This window comes from Patiria miniata, unplaced genomic scaffold (assembly GCF_015706575.1).
Source record: "Patiria miniata isolate m_02_andy unplaced genomic scaffold, ASM1570657v1 HiC_scaffold_9, whole genome shotgun sequence".
Taxonomy (NCBI): Eukaryota; Metazoa; Echinodermata; class Asteroidea; order Valvatida; family Asterinidae; genus Patiria; species Patiria miniata.
This window is the reverse complement of record NW_024037076.1, coordinates 15,127,060-15,146,546: the sequence shown is the minus strand read 5'-3', so window position 1 is coordinate 15,146,546 and position 19,487 is coordinate 15,127,060. Positions and strand designations below refer to the sequence as shown.

Sequence of the window (19,487 nt, the reverse complement as noted above, 5' to 3'; positions counted from 1 at the left end):
TAATAATTGTTGTAAACAATCTTGCTTGGGGACACCAAACAATGAAAATGTGCGGTTGAGCGCTCTCTCGAGTGTACCACGAATAATGCAGTGCTCTGATCATACTGAAAAGTATGAACCTAGGATGCTGTCAGAGATAAAGGGGAGCAAATATCAAACCTGGCCGGGTTACCTTCCCACACTAACATTCTTCCAAAATGATTAACAATATCATGTCAAAATAGGCATGACAATTCAAAAACATCGCCTGATAAGGTTGTTATGTTCCGCGTTACTACATTTTGTCATATTTATTTCCACAAAGTAGAGGCGTTTTTCTGTTTTATTTTATGCATTGACCCCTTAAACATAATGGTTTTAAGATGTTGCCAGGATGATTGAGAATGTGAGGGAAAGTTCCTGAAATCGGGTACGTGTCTGGAAATCTGCCAATTGTGTAATCAAAAACAAGGCCAGACGGAGTCAGACAGGCACGTCCTGTGTCGATAGGGAAAGTGAAACTTCTTGCCGGATCCGGGATCAGTTCCCTTGGCCCCAGCGACATCCGTGACCTGTTGATTATTTTAACGAGGATATCGGTAAACACATCCGTGTTTATTTACCGGTAACATGTGGCGCGATCGGTGCCAGATTACTAGCCAAAGTTGAACAGGATCCAACACCCCCACCTGTCTTCTCTATCAGCGGGCGTGCTGTTAAACTTGATATGCTCACTCCCTCTGAAATTATTCGATCCTAAAACCTGTTCCAGAGTTGAACAACAAGCGGGAAAAAGTCATTACAAATAATAATATTATTAAGAACAAAATAAATAAGAAAAAAAAGAACAATCATACGGAGATGATCTGAAATTGAAAATAAAACATCGAAAATTGAAAAGAAAATACAGGTCATTAATGTTTGTTTACAATATGCAGAGCTGAATCGGAATAAAAATTGTAAAAGTTGGTTCAAGTGTTGTGCAGGTAGTGTGGAATTATTATGCAACCTCATCCAACTCCAAGCAGCAACGGTCACTGTCCTATAGTATAATGTGGAGTGTGTGAGATTTGAATGCGACCGTGAAGTTCGTACTCGTATAAGTTTGTTTCTTGTCGTTAAAACACAGAGGAACAACTTTCATCCATCTTCCATTTCCGTGTATTTCCCCCTGTGTCTGATACGGCCACCGGGACTCAGTCTATATGGCCGGTTTGGTCAGCCATTTGGTTCTTGGGACGATCTTGCTTGCTTGGTTGAACCAACACTTCGCAGTTAACGCCATCGCTAAGACGTCTCGCCGGCCTGGTAAGTGTGATAATGGTTTCTAACGTTGCACACAATCCCATACAGTGTGGTGTGTTGCTATAAACATGGAGCTATGCTATAAATAAGGTCCCAACCATTTTATCCCATACAGTGTGGTGTGTTGCTATAAATAAGGTCCCAACCATTTTGAACTAAATCTGATGCGACTACCAACATTTTCAGTGACCGTTTACGCATGGTTTACGTATACCATAATCATGACCACTAAAAGAAAATGCAAAGTTTGAGCATGAATTTGTTTTATTACAGTGAAGTTGGATTATTCCAGAGATTACCGGCACTTGTGGTCCTAAAACCACGCATGTTTTGTTATTCAAGAGTTTTCTACCCTAGCTTACTGTTTTATGGTAATGACTCGGTCAAAGGTTACTCTGATCCATATAGTCTAGCGTCCTTCGATCGATGGTCTTTGATTCTATGATAGACTAGATGATATTTGTGAAGGTTACTAGCAACTGTTTTGCTTGAAAAAGAAACACTATTAAGACCATATTCATCCATGTTTAGACTTTGGCTTGATCGTAAATCAAACGCCTTCGCAGGGGTGTCCGATGAGTGTGTTTGACAATGTTTGAGGAGACGATTAAAAAAGTTCTATACTTTTCCCCTAAAAGTTAACAAAAGGTGTTTTATCGGCTGATTGACATGTCTTGGAACAGCTTTCGGCCAGTTTTATAATATTGCCTGCCTGGAGTTTTATGCCAAATGGGATACTAGTGGTACAGATCATGACAGAATGATGTACATTCTTGTATTTGTGCGCTTATGCCCTTTAAACCTTGCATCCTCAAAACGGCGCATTTGAAACATTTGTATTTTTAGTGCTATTAAATACATTATGGTTGTTGGGAAGTTAAAAAAATACCTCGAATTCAGCATTTTATGTTTCTCACCATGAAAAGGTTTTGGATGATCCAACACTGCAACAGCCCATCCCACGGTCAAAAAGTGTGTTTATGTGGGGATATATATAGGCTACCCCCGTCTGGATATACGCTAATTTGCTTTGAATTCAAAAAGTCGGAAGAAAGTCATGGTGCTTCACATAAAAAGTGCTTTTATGAATGTTTGTGAAGTAAATAATAATAATAATATAAAACAAAAAGAAACACATCGCTTAAAGCTAAGGCCAAAAAAGGCTCCAGTTTCTGTTTTAAAAGGTGGTTTTTTTTTTCAATTTATAAGATGATGTCTAAAAACAGCCAAACTCACTGGTTTGACTGGAATCCTGCTGCTGCACAATTTTAACGTGTATTTAGATGGGGTTACGATCGAGTATAAGCTTTAGGTGGCCTCTCTAGGCTCCTTGTATTTTGTACTAAATTTAGTCCGGCACCATTTGCAGTCATCAGCCGACATTTGAAGAAAATAAAGTTAAAAAAAAAAAGCCGCGTCGTCGCCCCACTTTTGGGGTAAGCTTCATACCAGAAACCGAAGACTTTTTTGGCCTAAACGTAAGTGTTTTGATTTTCGAGAGCTTGAAAATTCTGAGCTCTCCCTGGAAATGTCAAAAAAGGCAAACCTTTGTTGAGTGAAACAAATGTTTTTTATGAGACTGCTTTCTTCACGAAGACATTCTGGCATTTCACCAAAATAAAAAAGGTATCTTTGTTTTTTCCGTGTATCAGAGTTCTAATGGGGTCATAAATACATGTATGACATTAGTGAATTATTTCAATAGCTAAAAGTTGCTTTCCCAGGCTTGTTATAATAATAATAAATTGCAAACTTTTTTCTTGTGAATGTTCAACTCGTATGTTTTATTCAAATCAAAAACGTTTCTTTTGCATTTCTTTTCGGGTCTCATACATTCAAAAGTGAATACCTTTTGTATTGAAAACAAATATCAATTTGGAGCAGGAATCTAATTTGGCGGATGAAACTTGAAAATATCACGGGGAGTGCAGCTTTAATTGTTGACTTGATGATTTTATAAATCTTAAAATTAATGTGGCCTGACGTTGCGAACTTAGCAAGTTCTTCTTCAGAGGCTAAAACAGAAATGACAGAGGTACATACATTAACATGGGGTGCACACAAACATGCAGGGCTGAAAGAAGAAACACAAAAGGAGGATTAGGTGTGAAAGGTGTGGAAAGATGCAGGGGAGGGTGGATGAGAGAACAAAGAAACAAAGGGAGATGGCAAACCACAAGGGGTCTTGTGTAAACAGGGGAGGGACCAGAAAGGGGAAGGATCAAAGGTCACAGGGAGTGGGAACGGACAAAAGAGTGTGAGAGTGAAGGGATGATGTGGGAACAGTACTGAGGTGCAAAGGGATGAAAGAAGGGGGAAGATGGGTAAACACAAACAAGGGAGACCAGATGGATTATCTGTAAGAGATAATCAGATAATGTTTCTTTGTTCTCTCATCCACCCTCCCCTGCATCTTTCCACACCTTTCACACCTAATCCTCCTTTTGTGTTTCTTCTTTCAGCCCTGCATGTTTGTGTGCACCCCATGTTAATGTATGTACCTCTGTCATTTCTGTTTTAGCCTCTGAAGAAGAACTTGCTAAGTTCGCAACGTCAGGCCACATTAATTTTAAGATTTATATATTTCAGGTCCATTTAGTCAGTAAGCAGTTTGCAGCAGTTTTACTTTTTTTCTTGATGATTTTATGAATTAATAGCGATTACTTACAATGAATCGATTACAGCTGTGCATGCTATGTATTGTATTACCCATACTATGTCTTTCCCTGCCAGTGTGTTTATTATCAGAGGCGTTGGCCAATGGCGCCTACGTCGACAATGCGACGGGTGATCGTCTGAGGGGTAGGCGCGTCCGACCTGGTCACGTGATCGAAGCACAGTGCGACTCCGGCTACGGAAGAAGAGGAGCTAAGCTGCGGCGATGCAACGCAAAGACCAAGGAGTTCGACAAGGATGCACCCATCTGTGAAGGTATACGCACATGCCACATCCGCATCGCATCCCGCAAAATGAGTCTTAAGAATACATTTTCACTTAGAGCCCCAGCAATTTGTATTTTACTTTTCGTGTGTTTCGTTTTACTGGTTCGCGAGATGATCCATGGTACGCTGAAGCCGTGAAGGGATGAATTTGTTGCGCCACGATGGGTGAAAAAATCAAGAGATATAGTTTGTGTGGGACAAAATATTTTAATTGGGCCGACAAATCAGGGTTTGAGCAAAGTGTTCCAGAAATAAAAGGACACACAAACTGCTTTTCCCCGCGGCTGGAAATTGTACTGGAAAATGTATTTTCACACCAAAGGCACAAATTAGGACCAACTATTGGCCTTTTTCAGCACCCCTCCCTCTCCCGCAACCAATGAACCGGCCTTGCATTTAAACGTGGTGTTGGAAACTACGTGGCCTGCATCATATATTGTGGCTTCCCATCCACGAAAACGTACCATTTGTAATTGTGAATAGCGCCCCCAAGACAGTACCTGCATAATGTTGCAAACAGCTCTCAACTCGTACTCATTCACACCGCACCATTTCGCTGAACACTTTGGTAACCCTGAGACCCGGGTTCCAATATTCGTATGACTAATATTCCACCTGATCATATTCTCTCATATTCCCAAAGAATAAAAATTCACTTGATTTGGTTGAAAACTCGTTCAATCCGACTAAAACTAGTTGAGGGAGAGGAAGCTTAGAGCAAAATTCAAGCAAAAGATCGAGCATTCACTCGAATTTCGACCTAAGCGATTCTTTTTCAAAAATTTCAGTCTAAGATTAGGCTGATTATTTTGTTTTCACTCTAAATCGTTTCCTCATTAGTTTCACTCTTTGGGAAATTAGAGAATAACACTCACGGCGTGCAACTGAGCTGCCCATAATGCATTTGCCGTAATGTGTATCCCTTCTGTACAAGATTGAAGGTTGCTCTTCTGTATAGTGTCAGTTCAATTTCTCGTCATGACTGCGTGTGCAAAATATCCCGGCCTTAACGCTACAAACGAGGAAGAGTTAACTAGCTCTTAATGGTTTGCAACGTTTAGGCCGGGGTATTTGCATGTAAGATATTTTAACCAACGAAATAGAGCAGCCATCATACTCGGGCGCGCTCTCGATGAATATGCAGCGCCTTCATTTTGTTCACGTAGGCCTACACATGCATCTTAACATGAACTTTACTTGAGAACGTATTTTGTGCAACTCCTCTTATATGTATAAAAACTGTTTGACAGCCCTTTTCGGTTAATTTAATTGAAAAGTGCACTTCCTTAACCCTATAATGCCCTTGCATTTTTCCCCGACCAGAGCTTTCCTGACTGTTTAGCCTCGAGTCTTGCGCATCTTTTCGATATCAAAAGCATTGAAATCCGACCATGGGTTGCCGAAAAAGTTTTCGGCGCTACGCACCGAGAAAACTGAATTTCCCCATATGTAGTGTGCACAAAGCAGAATTACCTTTGGTGCATATGAATAATTAATTAGCCATTATTCCAAAAACCTTTAGCCTATAGTCATGAAATTTCTTGTCGATGTTCATATGAAGTTGTTTTATGCGTGCACCGAGTTTCATAATTTTTCGTCACTCGATGGCCGAGATGTGAAGGGGGGGGGGGCGGAATCCGCCCGCTGTGAGATGGTCCAAATAACCCGGCCCCTAATAGAGTTAATTAAACATTAAAACTTTCCCATTCTTTTCCGGACAGATGAGGGCGCTGTTGCAGTGATGTAATTTCAAGAAGACACTGTTCAGTTTAGGGGTTTTGTGTTAAAACTTGCTGCTGTGAAAACATTTACTGAAACAACAAATCTATGAAGAAAAGAAAATTAAACACAGCATTATATAAAAAATCTGCCATTTTTTTTTTGGGGGGGGCTGAAATAGCTGTACATTGAGGTTTCTGTCTGAAATGACATTACACTTTTGCTAATGAATATGCAAATTCTCATTTGCATAAAAATAAAAAGGCGCATAATGTCAAAATGAAAATTTAAAATAAGGTTAAATAGGATATAAAGGTGCTTAATACAGGGACTGCATTAAAAACAAATTACATTTCATGGGCCAAAAAAAATTATGTGTTCAGGCACGGAGACTGTAGCGCTATAAGTACATCTGAACCTGATGCGACGTCGTACGGCAGATAGGTGATGGGATTGTGCCGTTGATGATACAAGCATGGCATTTAATTGACACACAGTCAGAATATGGCATGAGAAAGATATTTGGCTATTGGGCCATCGCAAATTTGTCCTTTGAAAAAAATATAGGTAGAATAACAAGCAATTGGAGCCATTTGGAAAATTTTGAAAATTGCTTGTTATTCTATCTGCGATGGCCCTATGGCCAAATACTTTTTTTAACTAGACATACTGCGACTGTGCCAATGCCTGCTTGTATCATCATCAAATCCACAGTTCCCCCAAATATTTCCCCTATCTGCCCCACAATTACAGCGATAATAAAATACGTTCTATTATGTTCACAGTGGAAAATATTTACTTTTGATACAGACATCGACGAATGTTACTACTCTGAACTGGTTGGCGTTGCCTCTGGTGACGCGTCTGAGTGGGAGCCGTCGTCTGTGGAGGACTCTTGGGGCAGTTCAGAGGATGATCTCTTACTGGACTTCGATCTATCGGCACTGCCGATGGTCAGTTGTCATAGCAGGGGACATTGCGTCAACACGCCTGGGTCTTTCCGATGTGAGTGTAACGAGGGTTACGAAGGGGACGGCATTCACTCATGCAGAGGTAAGAAACCTCCAATAATACCTTTCTATCTGATTATTTCTTGTAAAACAAAGGATCTTTGTCTTTACAAATAGTACCAACTTCCATATGTTCCTAATTGTGCCTCCTGTCTCGCCCATAACAATGTTGAAACAAGTTATGACTCGGTCGAGTCCAGTAGTTTCAATTATGGCAGTGACTCGATTGCGTCGAGTTGAGTCACTGGGTCAACAATGTTGAGACAACTTGAGTCGAGTCATAATAGTCTGTGGGCTACGGCCGGGGGTCCCAGTGTAACCCTCCCCCGACCCCACCGTCCTCAATAGTGAAAATGTAGGGATGCACTCTCTCAAAAAGTCACAATTATTGGAACCGCCTCTGATTGAGCTTACATGCATTTTCTTAGCACTAGGGTTGAACGGGAAAGAAACAAAACACCATTATCTGAGCACACCTTGACAAATCTTAATCAAACTTGGCGCAATTAAAAGTGATCTCTACTAGAAGGGGGCCAAGACCTGAAACCCGTCGCCATGGCGACTCCCGGGTCTATTGTCATCCCAATTATATTCTCAAGATCGTACGGAGCTCAGACCCTTTGGTTTTTAAAACTCTGAAAGGCGGGGCCAAAATAAGTCTGTATTCTATCATTATTTTGGTCGGTGTAGGAAACTTGGAGCCTATTTACTGGCATGCAGCATTGCATAATTATCAAGTATCCTGTTCAGCCGTCCGGCCTTGCTGTATATGGTTTAACCTCATTCCCCCAACAGAGCTAGAGCAAAAGGCATGCGAGCCGCTCCAGCCGCCAGCGCACGGCTCCATGAGCGGGAGCCCGGACCGTCTAGTGAGGTTCTCATGCAACGAAGGTTACCGCATTTACGGTGCCGAATCTCGCAGGTGCTCGGATGGCAAATGGACGGGTCTGCATCCAGTTTGTGAAGGTAGGACGCCTATTTGCTCTGGTTGAGATAAAGAAGATTTCACTTACAAGAAATGCACAAGGGACGTGCTCATCCTTGTGGACAGTTGCGTAAATCCGGCACCGAGTGGGTCGGAGAGGTTGGGGTGTGGGGGATGGGGGATGATCATATATATCCTTGATGTACCGGTTGTAAGGATTTATTTCAAGCAACAGAAAAATACCGACATAGCCTTCTGTTTCCAAATTTATTGGGCTGGCGGTGGAACACGTACCCGCGCACACACAACTAATCAACTGGTTGTGTGGTACGAATCTGCACGTGTGCGTCGCTACAAGGTCAAAACTTGAAAACGTGATGCTTCAAAAACAGGTACACGGACAATACGACAAAATCCTGAAATTGCCCGACCATGGGTAATTGGAGGGGGAGGCGCTGGACACCACGTGACACTGGGGGAAACATACGTCATAGAATTAAGCATGTTATATTGCATATTTGTATGTTCTTTTATATTTTTTACTTCCTTCCGGACACTGACGTGTTCCAGTGGTGGGTTGTGGCGATCCAGGAACGCCCACTAATGGAGACAAGTTCGGCAGCAAATATGACGTTGGTAACCATGTTTACTTCTACTGTGAGGAGGGCTATGAGCTCGTGGGACCTGGCACCAGAGTCTGTCTGGACGGAGGCGATGATTTCTGGTCACATGACTTCTGGTCCGGGGTTCAGCCTGTATGCAGACGTGAGTTTACGATTTAAAGCTTTGCGTGATTTACAGTCGTAGACCGCAAAATGTTTGAAGGTTCCATTAATATTATAACTAAAGGTTCTTATAGTTATAGTACCCACAAGTTTTCACAGAAATCCTTCTAGGTCACTTACAAGTCATTAATCGGTCACGACACAAGCCACAATCTACTCATTAATGTAACAAACTTGGCATTGCTTCGGTATAGATTTGTATCATGTTGCAGCTATACTTGATTTTTTCCCCATTCAAATCGAAGTAACCAAAGCGAGGCTGGAAGTTAATAGTCTGGTTTCTTTTTGCACAAAAACCATTATCATTTAGTACTGTTATTGGATACAGAGAACACGACTGAAATGGTTGCAGCATGACAAAGGTCTGTTGCTCATTCCCTTATTGTGCCCATTGCTCATTGAGGTTTACCTGTGACCGTCTTGTGACTTGTCAGGACTTGACTGGACTGCACACCGTCTCATAAGAAATCGACGTCCGCGATAAGTGTATATAGGCCAATGCAGTGGGGAAAGCAATAAACATAGTCTGTTCCCCTACACCTAACAATTATTCCCGACGCTCACGTCTAAATTGTAGGTCAGGCAGCCTCCGTGGCTAATAACAAACATGACGACATTGACGGCCCTTTTTCAAAGCTTGGCTTCGTTTCCGATTTCGCTTTATCACTTATAACTTTTAGTTGTTCTGATCAGATTTGTAAATAAATCACTTGCTTCGTAATATCATACAGTTATGATAGTACAGTTTGATATATTTCTGTAAGATAACATGGACTAATGTTGATCTGGAATCTTTAAAATTAGGCACCCAAATAGCAGTGTTAGCAGGCGGAGCCGAATGAAGACCGAGTTTTGGAAAATTCCGGTAACGGTCGTCAAATTCAAAATAGTACATGACGCAGCAAAAGTTCGCCCATACGATCCGAGTATATTTGATGCACACAATGTCGTTGAATTTCAAGTTTTTATTAAAAAAAGCAATGAATATTAATTATCAACTCATTTTACAAAGTTTTTAATAAGCAATTAGCAGTTAATTAAACCTATATTATACTCGGAAATACTCGGGCGCTATCCGATTGTCGACGAAATGAACTCGGCAAACTTCAGATATTTTCGGAAAGAGGAGGAATTCCTCCCGTTTTAGTCACGTGACGTAAAGTGTAATACAATGTATTACCGGAGGCTACCTGACCTATGATTTATCAGGAATAGTCAGAAAATGTTGGGAACCAGACCACTATAAACTTACAAACAAATCCCCACATTAAAAAAAAGTTTTGTTAATTTCCAATGACTGATATCCACCTTTTTTGCATAGGACAAAAGTATCATGACGAATATTATTCCTCTTAAAGACGATTGAAACACACCAACAATAATGTTGAGTTCTTTCCACTACACCCCAACACCTTCTATGTACAGTTCATTTCAGTCTATGAGCGCTGGAGGTTATAACATTTAATGTACGTTTGTAAGAAGCCGAGGGAATATAAAACTTGATGTATCGAAAGCCGCAACTTATATCCTAATCGGGCTTCTAAAAAGTGGATTCTGTGATGGAACAGAGGCCGATTTGTATAGGTCACGGCGAAGAATCTGTTTAACCAATGACTGCAAATCGATGGCGTGATTCATTCTTGCAACTCCTGATCCTTTCTCAGCCGTTTCGAAATCCGTAGTCGACATTGCGCAGAAAATCCAGACGGATTTCGTGGACCACTTGGAGGTGTTCACGCACGCTGGGCGCGGCAGGTTGGCGGTGTCTGATAACATCGGCCTGGATCTAGTCTTCGCCTACGATACCTCGTCTAGCCTGAATCGTGTCAACTTCGAGAGAGGGGTCAATTTTACCGAAAGCCTGCTGCGAGAGTTCGGTGTTTCATACGACAATGGTGAGTCGTATTTCTGCAGATGTAAACTGTGCATGCCCTTCAATGATTTTTCTCTTAAATAATTTTCAAATTTATATGATTTTTTTTTAAATATAGGTTTTCAGCCCTCTGAAGACGGTGAAAATAAAAAAAAATGACACTGACAGTACTACCGCTGAAGAGAAACTGATTTTATGGGGAAATGTGCATGTCGATGGTAGTGAAAATGTTATAGTTAATATCGAACGTGCCGTCTTAGCATGTAGACATTTATATTAACTTTAGGAAATTGTTGTTGAGTACCATAGCACAGATAGATTGATAAATATCACCCGAATTTAGTTTAGGCCCATCGCGAATTTGCCTGAAAACCAAATGTCGTATGCAATTGAAAAGATTTTGTTCATCGGGAGACAAATTTTAGCAGTACTGTTTTGATCTTGGATGTTTAGGTCCCATTTGAATTTTGTTTTTGGAGGGCGATTTAATTGTTATTGTTCTCAACACTATAGGTGGCACTAGAGTGGCAACGATATCGTTTGATAATGCGGCTGAGATTGTGTTCACCTACGGGAATGACGTGGACACGTTTGAGAAAGTGATGACGCGAATTAACCGCTTAAAGGTAAGTTCTTCATCTGGTACTATCACCACCGCTTAAACCATTATCATTAGCCCCATAACAAAATCATTCGCAATGAGAATATCAACTTCAATTGAGCAGCATATTTTGACTGAAACCCGATTCTCTAACGCCCTTTTCACGCTGTAATAGCGTTCCACAAGCGCAGTGTTTGAAGCGACCGAGGCCTATACCGTAATAGTATATTCTTGGTTTCTGAACAGCGAACTTGGTGCATTTCTTCCATTTAAAAGAGGCAACCTGGTCGATTTTGTTCCGAAAGACAACAGTCGAACATGTAACGTTTGCATGCACGTGTATAGCCGTCCCTAACAACCATTTTTGATTGAGTGGGGTCGCACTAACTTATTCAGGAGACTTCCAATTCTACACGTGCAGGACCAACTTTTGAAGTCGTTCGAAACATCAGAGTCCGTCCAGTTGAAGTAAAATAACACTCCACTCTGGTACGCCAGTCTGAAACGGATTTAAGTGCAAAGCGAACAAATAACATCACGTCAACTTAAAGTATCATTGACAGGTTTTCTTCATTCCGTTGCGCCACATGAAATATTGTGTGCCGCAGATAATTAGGATGCAAAAACTTCATGTTTTCATTCGTCTTCGCTTGACATTGGTACGGTTCAGGGCTTATAGGCCTAATTTCTTCTTCACACACAGGACAATCTTGGCGGAGGCACAGCTCTAGGGGACGCCCTCGAACTGGTGTTTGAGGTGTTGAAGGACATGCGCAATGGATCAAAGAGGGCTCTGTTCCTAATGACCGATGGCATGGCAACCGTTGGTGTGGACCCCGCTTCAATTGCCAAGAGTCTTAGGTAAAACCAAGCGGGGTCTCCCATTTTGCCCTTATAGTCAGAGTTAGTAGTTGAGTACATTCCCAGACCGAAATCATCAGTCGATCACAAGTCACAAAGTCAAGTATACTCACAAGTTACAAGGGATTGTGCCAAAGAAATGTCTCCCCTCATGAAAAAAATTCTAATCAAGCAGAAAGTGCCGGTTTTCGATTGGATTGTTTAAACATGCAAATTCTTAGACTGTGCGTTCTCTTCGCTCTGAAGAAAACTGAGCTCATGAGTTGTGGTCCAGAGCATCTAATATCCCAGATCCCTGGGTATTAAAGTCTACAGGCGGTTGGAGTCCATACGGGGTTGCGGTGTGCGTGTCCTTGGGAAGACACATATCCACTTATTGCTTTTACTTACCTAGACGAAAATGTGTACCTGTGAGAGAAGAGATCGTAATTTTGTATAAATTAGATTTTCGTGCCTGAAAAAGAGCCAGGGATGCATCGAGTTGTATTAGGAGCTGAGGTATAAGGAAGATTATAAAATGTGATAACAATGTAAAGCGTTTTGATCGTTGTTTAAGCGCAATATAATAATTTGTAATAATTATTTTATGACCCAGGCAGGACGAACGAGTAGAAATATTTGTGGTGGCTGTGGGCCAGGCCATCGATCAAAGACAGCTCCGCAAGATCGCCTCTCAGCCCTACTCAACACACGTCTTCCTGCTGGAGAACTTCGAGGATCTTGCCAAGCTCACGGCGATTATCTCGGAAAAAGGAGTCGGTGAGAAATCCAAACAGTTATCCCTGAGTCTTAAAAATGCTAATGTATATACAATCGTAACATATTGTTGGGTCTATCTATCTCATGGACAGAAATGGACTTTTAGTGTGTTGCTGTAAATGTGTAGGTCAAGGATCTTTCTTTCTAGCTAGATCCAATCGGAGGTTGTGGTTAACTTCGATCACGAGAAAGGCGATATTGCGTGATAGTTTATGATATTTTACCCCCCGGAAACAACAGTTTCGCTTCAGTGTTCCAAACATTGCGTTGCCGTACAAAGAGTGGATAGCAGTTAATATATTGTCTTTCGAAGTTGGAGTTTGGTGCTTTTTGAACCACTCGTCTCCGATATTTGAAGGGTACTTCAATCAGGGTATGAATTACGCATCTGCTGTCATACAAAGGCTGAACATAATGGACTTTATCCACAACTAAACTAAACAAGTAATTAACAAAATCTCACTGCTCTCACGTCTTTGTACTTTCAGAGTACAAACGATGTGGCCAGGCAGGCAACTTGGAGTTGCCCTACGGTGGTAATCAGCAAAAAGACAAAAACAACGCCAACCCGGGGCATGGCCATGGCTCGCCCAGATCCTGACGGTGACCAAAAATGGCCCCTTTCTGCAGTGTGGGGGCGCCCTCCTGTGTGGAGAATGGGTCGTTACGGCAGGAAGTTGTGCCTGGAATGAAAGCGGCATTTCCCAATATCCATCAGATTACGTAAGTCAGTTAATAATACAAAAAAAATCGTCATGAGATATCCAACATGATATACATGCAGCTCGACTCAATTACACTACCCAATCTATATTTAAAATGGTTCCCGTGCTGTTTTTGAGCTTCACCTAGAATTTGTGTTTTTAGTTACTATTCTTCTTGCAGTATAAAAGTTATTTATTCACTTTTGAATGAGACATCGATCGAAAATAATACACCGACGGTTAGTTATTTAATTATATCTTCCTGAAATTTTACTAGTTTGCTGCCAGATAATAATTCGGCTCTCGTAGGGCTAGTTCATTAATGCGCAAAAGGAAAACCCTTTTAAAAAGGGGCTGCGGATACCCAAAATCAGACTAAAGATTTTGTTTTGTTAATCCAAAACTTACAAATTGAAATGTCGTTAGGAGAATCACAATGCACAGCTTTAATGTAATCCTCTCAAACCTAACATGAACAGATTCAACACAACTCAACCAACCAACCAAAGTCAATTGAAACAATCCCAACCAAACCCTATCTGATTTTAACCCAACCTTACCCAACACACAACCCAACCCAACCCCCAACCCGACCCAACCCGACCCAACCAACCCAACCTAACTCAACCCACGTAAGTGTGTTGCCTGCAATCGGGGACCCCCTTTTGTCCCTCTTTTATTTTGTACACGAATCCATATTGGGGACCTCTCGGGAATTGAGGACCATGTCCTCTACTGTTCAACGTCCCCTTTATAATTTAATGCAGAAACAAATTCAACCTAACCCAACCTAAACTAACCTAACACAAACAAAACCAGCTCAACCCAACTCGACCCAACCCAACCCAACCCGACCCCACCCAACCCAACTAAAAAAAACCCAACCCGACCCAACCCAACTCGACACAAAACCCAAGAAAACCAAGCCAATTAACTCAGACCAATCCAAGCCCACCCAACCCACTTCAGCCAAACCTGACTCCGCACGAACCATTCAAACCCAGTTAATCCGACCCAAAACAAACCAGGCAACCCAAACTATTCATGTAACTCCACCCACCCAAATTTACACAGTCCAATCCAACCAATCCCAGTTCAACACAACCAAAAACATCCCTGCATCCCCAATCCCAATCAAACTCAGCCAAACCCGACCATTCCAAGCGCAATGCAATTTTAACTATTCCAACCTTCCCCGACCTGAAACCACCATCTCGACCTTTCTTCCCAAAACCAACTAAACCATATTAAACCAACCCAAATTTAAACCTGAACTTCACATTACTTACCGACATCCGTCACCTTTTGTTTAAGTTTCGTGTTCGGCTCGGCGCCTATCAACTCGGAGTCGAAGAAGACACTCAGCGCGAGTTTGGTGTGTCAGAGGTTCACATCCACGAAGATTATGATCCAGGCAATCGATACAACGACATTGCCCTGCTAAAACTGAATCAGTCAGTCAACCTTACCAGCAACATTCGAACCCTCTGCGTCCCATCAGGTAAATCGTGTAGGAATTTAATCAACCCTGCATACCCACCCACCCACCCCCCCCCCCCCCAAAAAAAAAGAAGAAGAAGAGTAATAGTAATTAAGCTTGTGCATGTTTGTATTGTCAAATTTGGTTATTCCCTGGATTAGCCTACACACTTTACGAATAACTAGGAGCCAATTTGATCTCAATTGAGAAGCAGTGCAAAATGATTTGAATTGACCTCCTCTCTTCGGTTTTTCACCCCCAAACCCTTCGCAGTACAGGGCCAACCCTAGCTCATTGGAGAATAAGATGAAAAGAGCAGTATAAATGTATGTATTTATACATACTAAGGAAAGTTCAAATGACAAATTCATCCTTTCTTAACTCACAGAAATCGAGCTGGTCCGATTGAAACCTAGCAGCCTGTGCTACATCGCTGGTTGGGGCATCGTGGATCCGATAGAGGACCAGACTAGGAACGCCAGTATGCCGTCTGTGTTTCCTCAGCAGCTCAAAATTCCCCTAGTAAACGACCGTGAATGTCGTGAAGCAATGCAGCGCCCGTACCCATACGACGGACAACGGAAGCTGTGCGCAGGAACAATGTAAGATCGGGCTCATTTTACATCACCCCAACGCAAAATCCATCTTACGAATAGCTTGGTTGCGGTACCTGCTGCCTAGCGGTATCATTGGTTCGAGTTCCACCCGAGTCATTTTTTTCTTACAAGCACTCAGAACAACACTGAGTATACTTTTTTGGTAAAAACAAATGATAATATTATACGTCGGTGAAGGGCAAAACCCGATATTGAAATTCACTTCACCCGGGCGCAAATTCCGTCTTATGACTTTTTGTTTCGAGTCTCATCCTAATTTGTTTTTAATCAATATTTAAAAAGGGACATAGAACGAATAGTCGTCCCACGTTTAAGAATGAAATAATAATAAAGTCTTTGCGGCCCAACAATATTAAGTTCTCGCAGTGTGTGTAGACTTGTTCCTGCCCCTATCATAATCGATAATGTAGGGACCGGGAAACAATCTACTGGCTTTGAGGATCTGCTCGCCGCAATTACAGCTTGGAAGCTAAAAAGTAGGGCAGGGGGGAACGCACCTGAAGAGCGCGGAGAGTACATCTTAAAAATATGGGGTTTGGTCTTAGTCTTTGTGGAGGAGGGGGATGTATGGGAAAGTGTACGAATAACGCACTCCCCCTTAAATCCAATTTCTTAAAGATCAAACGTTTTTAATTGCAGATACCAAACTCATGAGGCTTGCCGAGGAGACACTGGAACACCCCTGGTGTGCCAGCAGATCGACGGGTCCTGGGCGGTCAGTGGAATCGCCTCCTACACGAAGGAATGCACGGACAAACGGAAATTCGACGTGTTTACACGCATCAATGAGTTAATGACTACATGGCTGCACCGTCAGACGGCGAACTGCACGGAGAAATACGAGGCAGTTTCGGTTGGTGGTTTCCACAGAGGGACCGAAAGTGAGCAAGAAGAGCCCAACGGTCCTAATGCTACTGCTTAAGGGAGTTCGGTATTCCAGCTGCGCATGTGCACGTCAAGATTTGCCGCTATTTCTTTCGGGAAAAAAGTCATCCTATGCGTGCAAAAGCAAAGCGGGGTACCAGCAAAATTGAAGAGATCATCATTTTCTGAAGTATAATATTTTGCAAAACAAAAATCTTTGGACGGCAAAGTGTTTTGAGTGTCTTGTGTGTCAATACGTTTGTGCGAAAGAAAGTTCCATCTCTTTTCGATTGCACGAACAATTGCACAAAATGCAGATTTGGTTACAACGTCCCCCATAGCCTTGCGTGCATTAATCTGCCGCGGTGATCTCCCCCTCCCCCGCAAAAAAAATCGTCGAATCTTGCTGTGCACCAGACTATTTTGGAATATACCGAACTGGCTTATTAACATAACAAATGATTCACTCTAAAATGGCCGCTACACGCACAGGGTCAATAATCAATATTTTAATTAATCTGCATTGGTTTTGTCTCAATGAGGCGCTTTAACACAGCGAAATATTCTGGGCACAAGATATTAGGCATACGCGAGAGATGCAGTTTTTATGAAAGTTACAAAGAAATGAAGATTGTATAAATCTGTCACCGCGAAATGAGCTTGAAATGCTCATGCGGTGAATTTGTATGCACAAAAAATGGACTTTTTAACGTTATTGAAAATTTTTGTTTGGCCATTTTTAAGGGGAGTTTGGTGCCGTTTCTGGGTTTTATGCTAATGCCAATTTCTCTATTTGTGAGAAAAAGTGTAATGTCATTTTCAGGCAGTGTTACAGTTATGTCAGCACCAAAAATTGCCAGAATGTTGGATATTTTGCTGTCATAAAATTTTCTGTGATGATTCTTTGTTGTATCGATACATGACAGTATTAGCCAGCGAGCAAACTGTTCTCACAGATGTTTTCAATTTGTAAACTTTTAGGTTCACAGTTTGAACAGAAAACCCCTATATAAATTGAAAAGTGAACATTTTTGCTTACAGTGGTAAGATGTCCGAGAAAGGACAATTCGATTGTGGAGTTTAAGTTGTCAACAATAATCCTTGAACTCAAATGGCTTTTTTTCGCACAGCAGCCATGATTGAGGTGTGGTTTTTGTTCCACAAGGCATGAGTAGACCTATTGTGCAGTCATTGTTATCAAAGGTACAGTCGGACCCTTCGTGTTCTCTTGTAAAAATATGACATTGCAAATGTCCAAAGGGCAGTAGTACACATAGTGCCTACCCTTTTCAAATGATTAAAACAAATTTAAAAGAGTTAAATGTGTCTATTACAACCACCAGTAGGACCTTTGGGGGACACTTTACCATTATAAGTTATACCTTTGGGGACTGACATGTGGAATTAGGGAAAACAATTCAATGTCGCCCTAATGCCTCAGCCTGTTGAGAGGCACAATTTTAATGTCACACATAGCTTAGAGCATATCGATTGCTCGTGGTCCAATTAGCAAAACAAAACTCAAGTTCGTGGGGTAGGATAAATTAGGATTAGAGGTCATTAAAGTTGGAAAGGAAATGCGTGCACAAGAGCTGTCCGAATGTCTCCCCATACCGATTATCGATTAGGCTATAAATAACAACCACGCTATGTATGATTGCTGCATTAGTACAATTTATTCCGCTTCGTGCACTGCAAAAGCAGGTATAGCCGTTTGCACTTGATATGTAACAAACGTGTGATATAACAATAAAACTGTTACAAAATTAAAATCATAGAGTAAAGAAATATTTGACTGTACTACTATCAAATGATGTCAAGGGCGGATACAGAAGCACGTTTTGGGGGATAGGGAGGGAGGGGGCCAAGGGGGCTCGAGTTGGTTTCTTTTTTCAAGGAGATTAAAGTATATAATATTTAGCGCTATTTCCATATTGTCACATTGAAACTAAAAGGCATGTGTAGCTGATGGCTTGCCAGGGAGATACGTAACATTCAGGGGTGCCAGGCGCGGATCCAGGGGGGGGGGGGGAACCAAAACAGCTCTGTCAAAAAAAAAAATTATCATAAAAATTCCTAAAAAATAAGTCGAATCCCCCCCCCCCCGTGACACACCCCCCCCCAAAAAAAAATTATACTGTCCGCCTGTTCAAAATACGGTACACCGTTCTGTGATCTAGTGTTAATAATCGTCGAATTTGAACAGCGCCCCTTATTGAAATATGGTACCAGCCCCCCCCCCCCCCCCCGGCCCCCCAGGTCCGGAGAAAAAAACCTGTGTACATTTTCAGATTTTTTTGCTGGTGAACCCCCCCCCCCCCCCCCTGCGAAAATTCCTGGATCCGCCCCTGGGTCGGGAGAGAACTCCTGACCCGCCAGCAAATTTTTTTTCCCAAACTACATCCGCATACATGGTTGTTTAGCGCCCTCTACGATACTTTTATGATACGTACGCAGGTATTTTACTAGACTGGTTCCCAGACCAAAAGATTCTGACTATTCCCGATGAATCTTAGGTCCGGTAGCCTCCGGTAATACATTGTATTACAATTTAGGTCACGTGACTTAAACGGGAGGAATTCCTCCTTTTTCCGAAAATTTCCGAAGTTTGCCGAATTCGTTTCGTCGACAATTGGATAGCGCCCGAGTATTTCCGAGTATAACATAGGTTTAATTAACTGCTAATTGCTTATTAATTTTTTTTTTAAATGTGTTGATAATTAATAGTCATTGCTTTCATTTAGAAAACTTGAAATTCAACGACGATTTTGTCCATTAAATATACTCGGATCGTATGGGCGAACTTTTTGCTGCGTCATGTACAATTTTGAAATTGACTACCGTTACCGAGAGTTTCCAAAACTCGGTCTTCATTCGGCTCCGCCTGCTAACATTGCTATTTGGGTGCCTAATCTTGAAAATTCCAGATCACCATTAGTCAGTGTTATCTTACAAAAACATAAAACTGTATTTTCATTACTGAATGATATTACGATATTATTTAAAAAATTGATCAGAACATTAAAAGCTAAAAGTGATAGAGCGAAATTGGAAACGAAGCCG

The 19,487-nt window shown here is 41.7% G+C and overlaps 1 protein-coding gene across 1 annotated transcript; it reads left to right on the top strand.

The window, feature by feature from the left end:
• Positions 1-902: 902 nt before the first annotated feature.
• Positions 903-18,456, top strand: LOC119720185 (complement factor B-like). Its single transcript, XM_038189754.1, is given in 14 exon segments — positions 903-1,287; positions 4,018-4,215; positions 6,756-6,998; positions 7,751-7,921; positions 8,451-8,645; positions 10,330-10,560; positions 11,052-11,164; positions 11,843-12,000; positions 12,596-12,759; positions 13,248-13,328; positions 13,331-13,482; positions 14,778-14,964; positions 15,332-15,545; positions 16,200-18,456. Coding segments are annotated over 14 exon segments (2,493 nt in total). The 5' UTR covers positions 903-1,184; the 3' UTR covers positions 16,483-18,456.
• Positions 18,457-19,487: the final 1,031 nt, after the last annotated feature.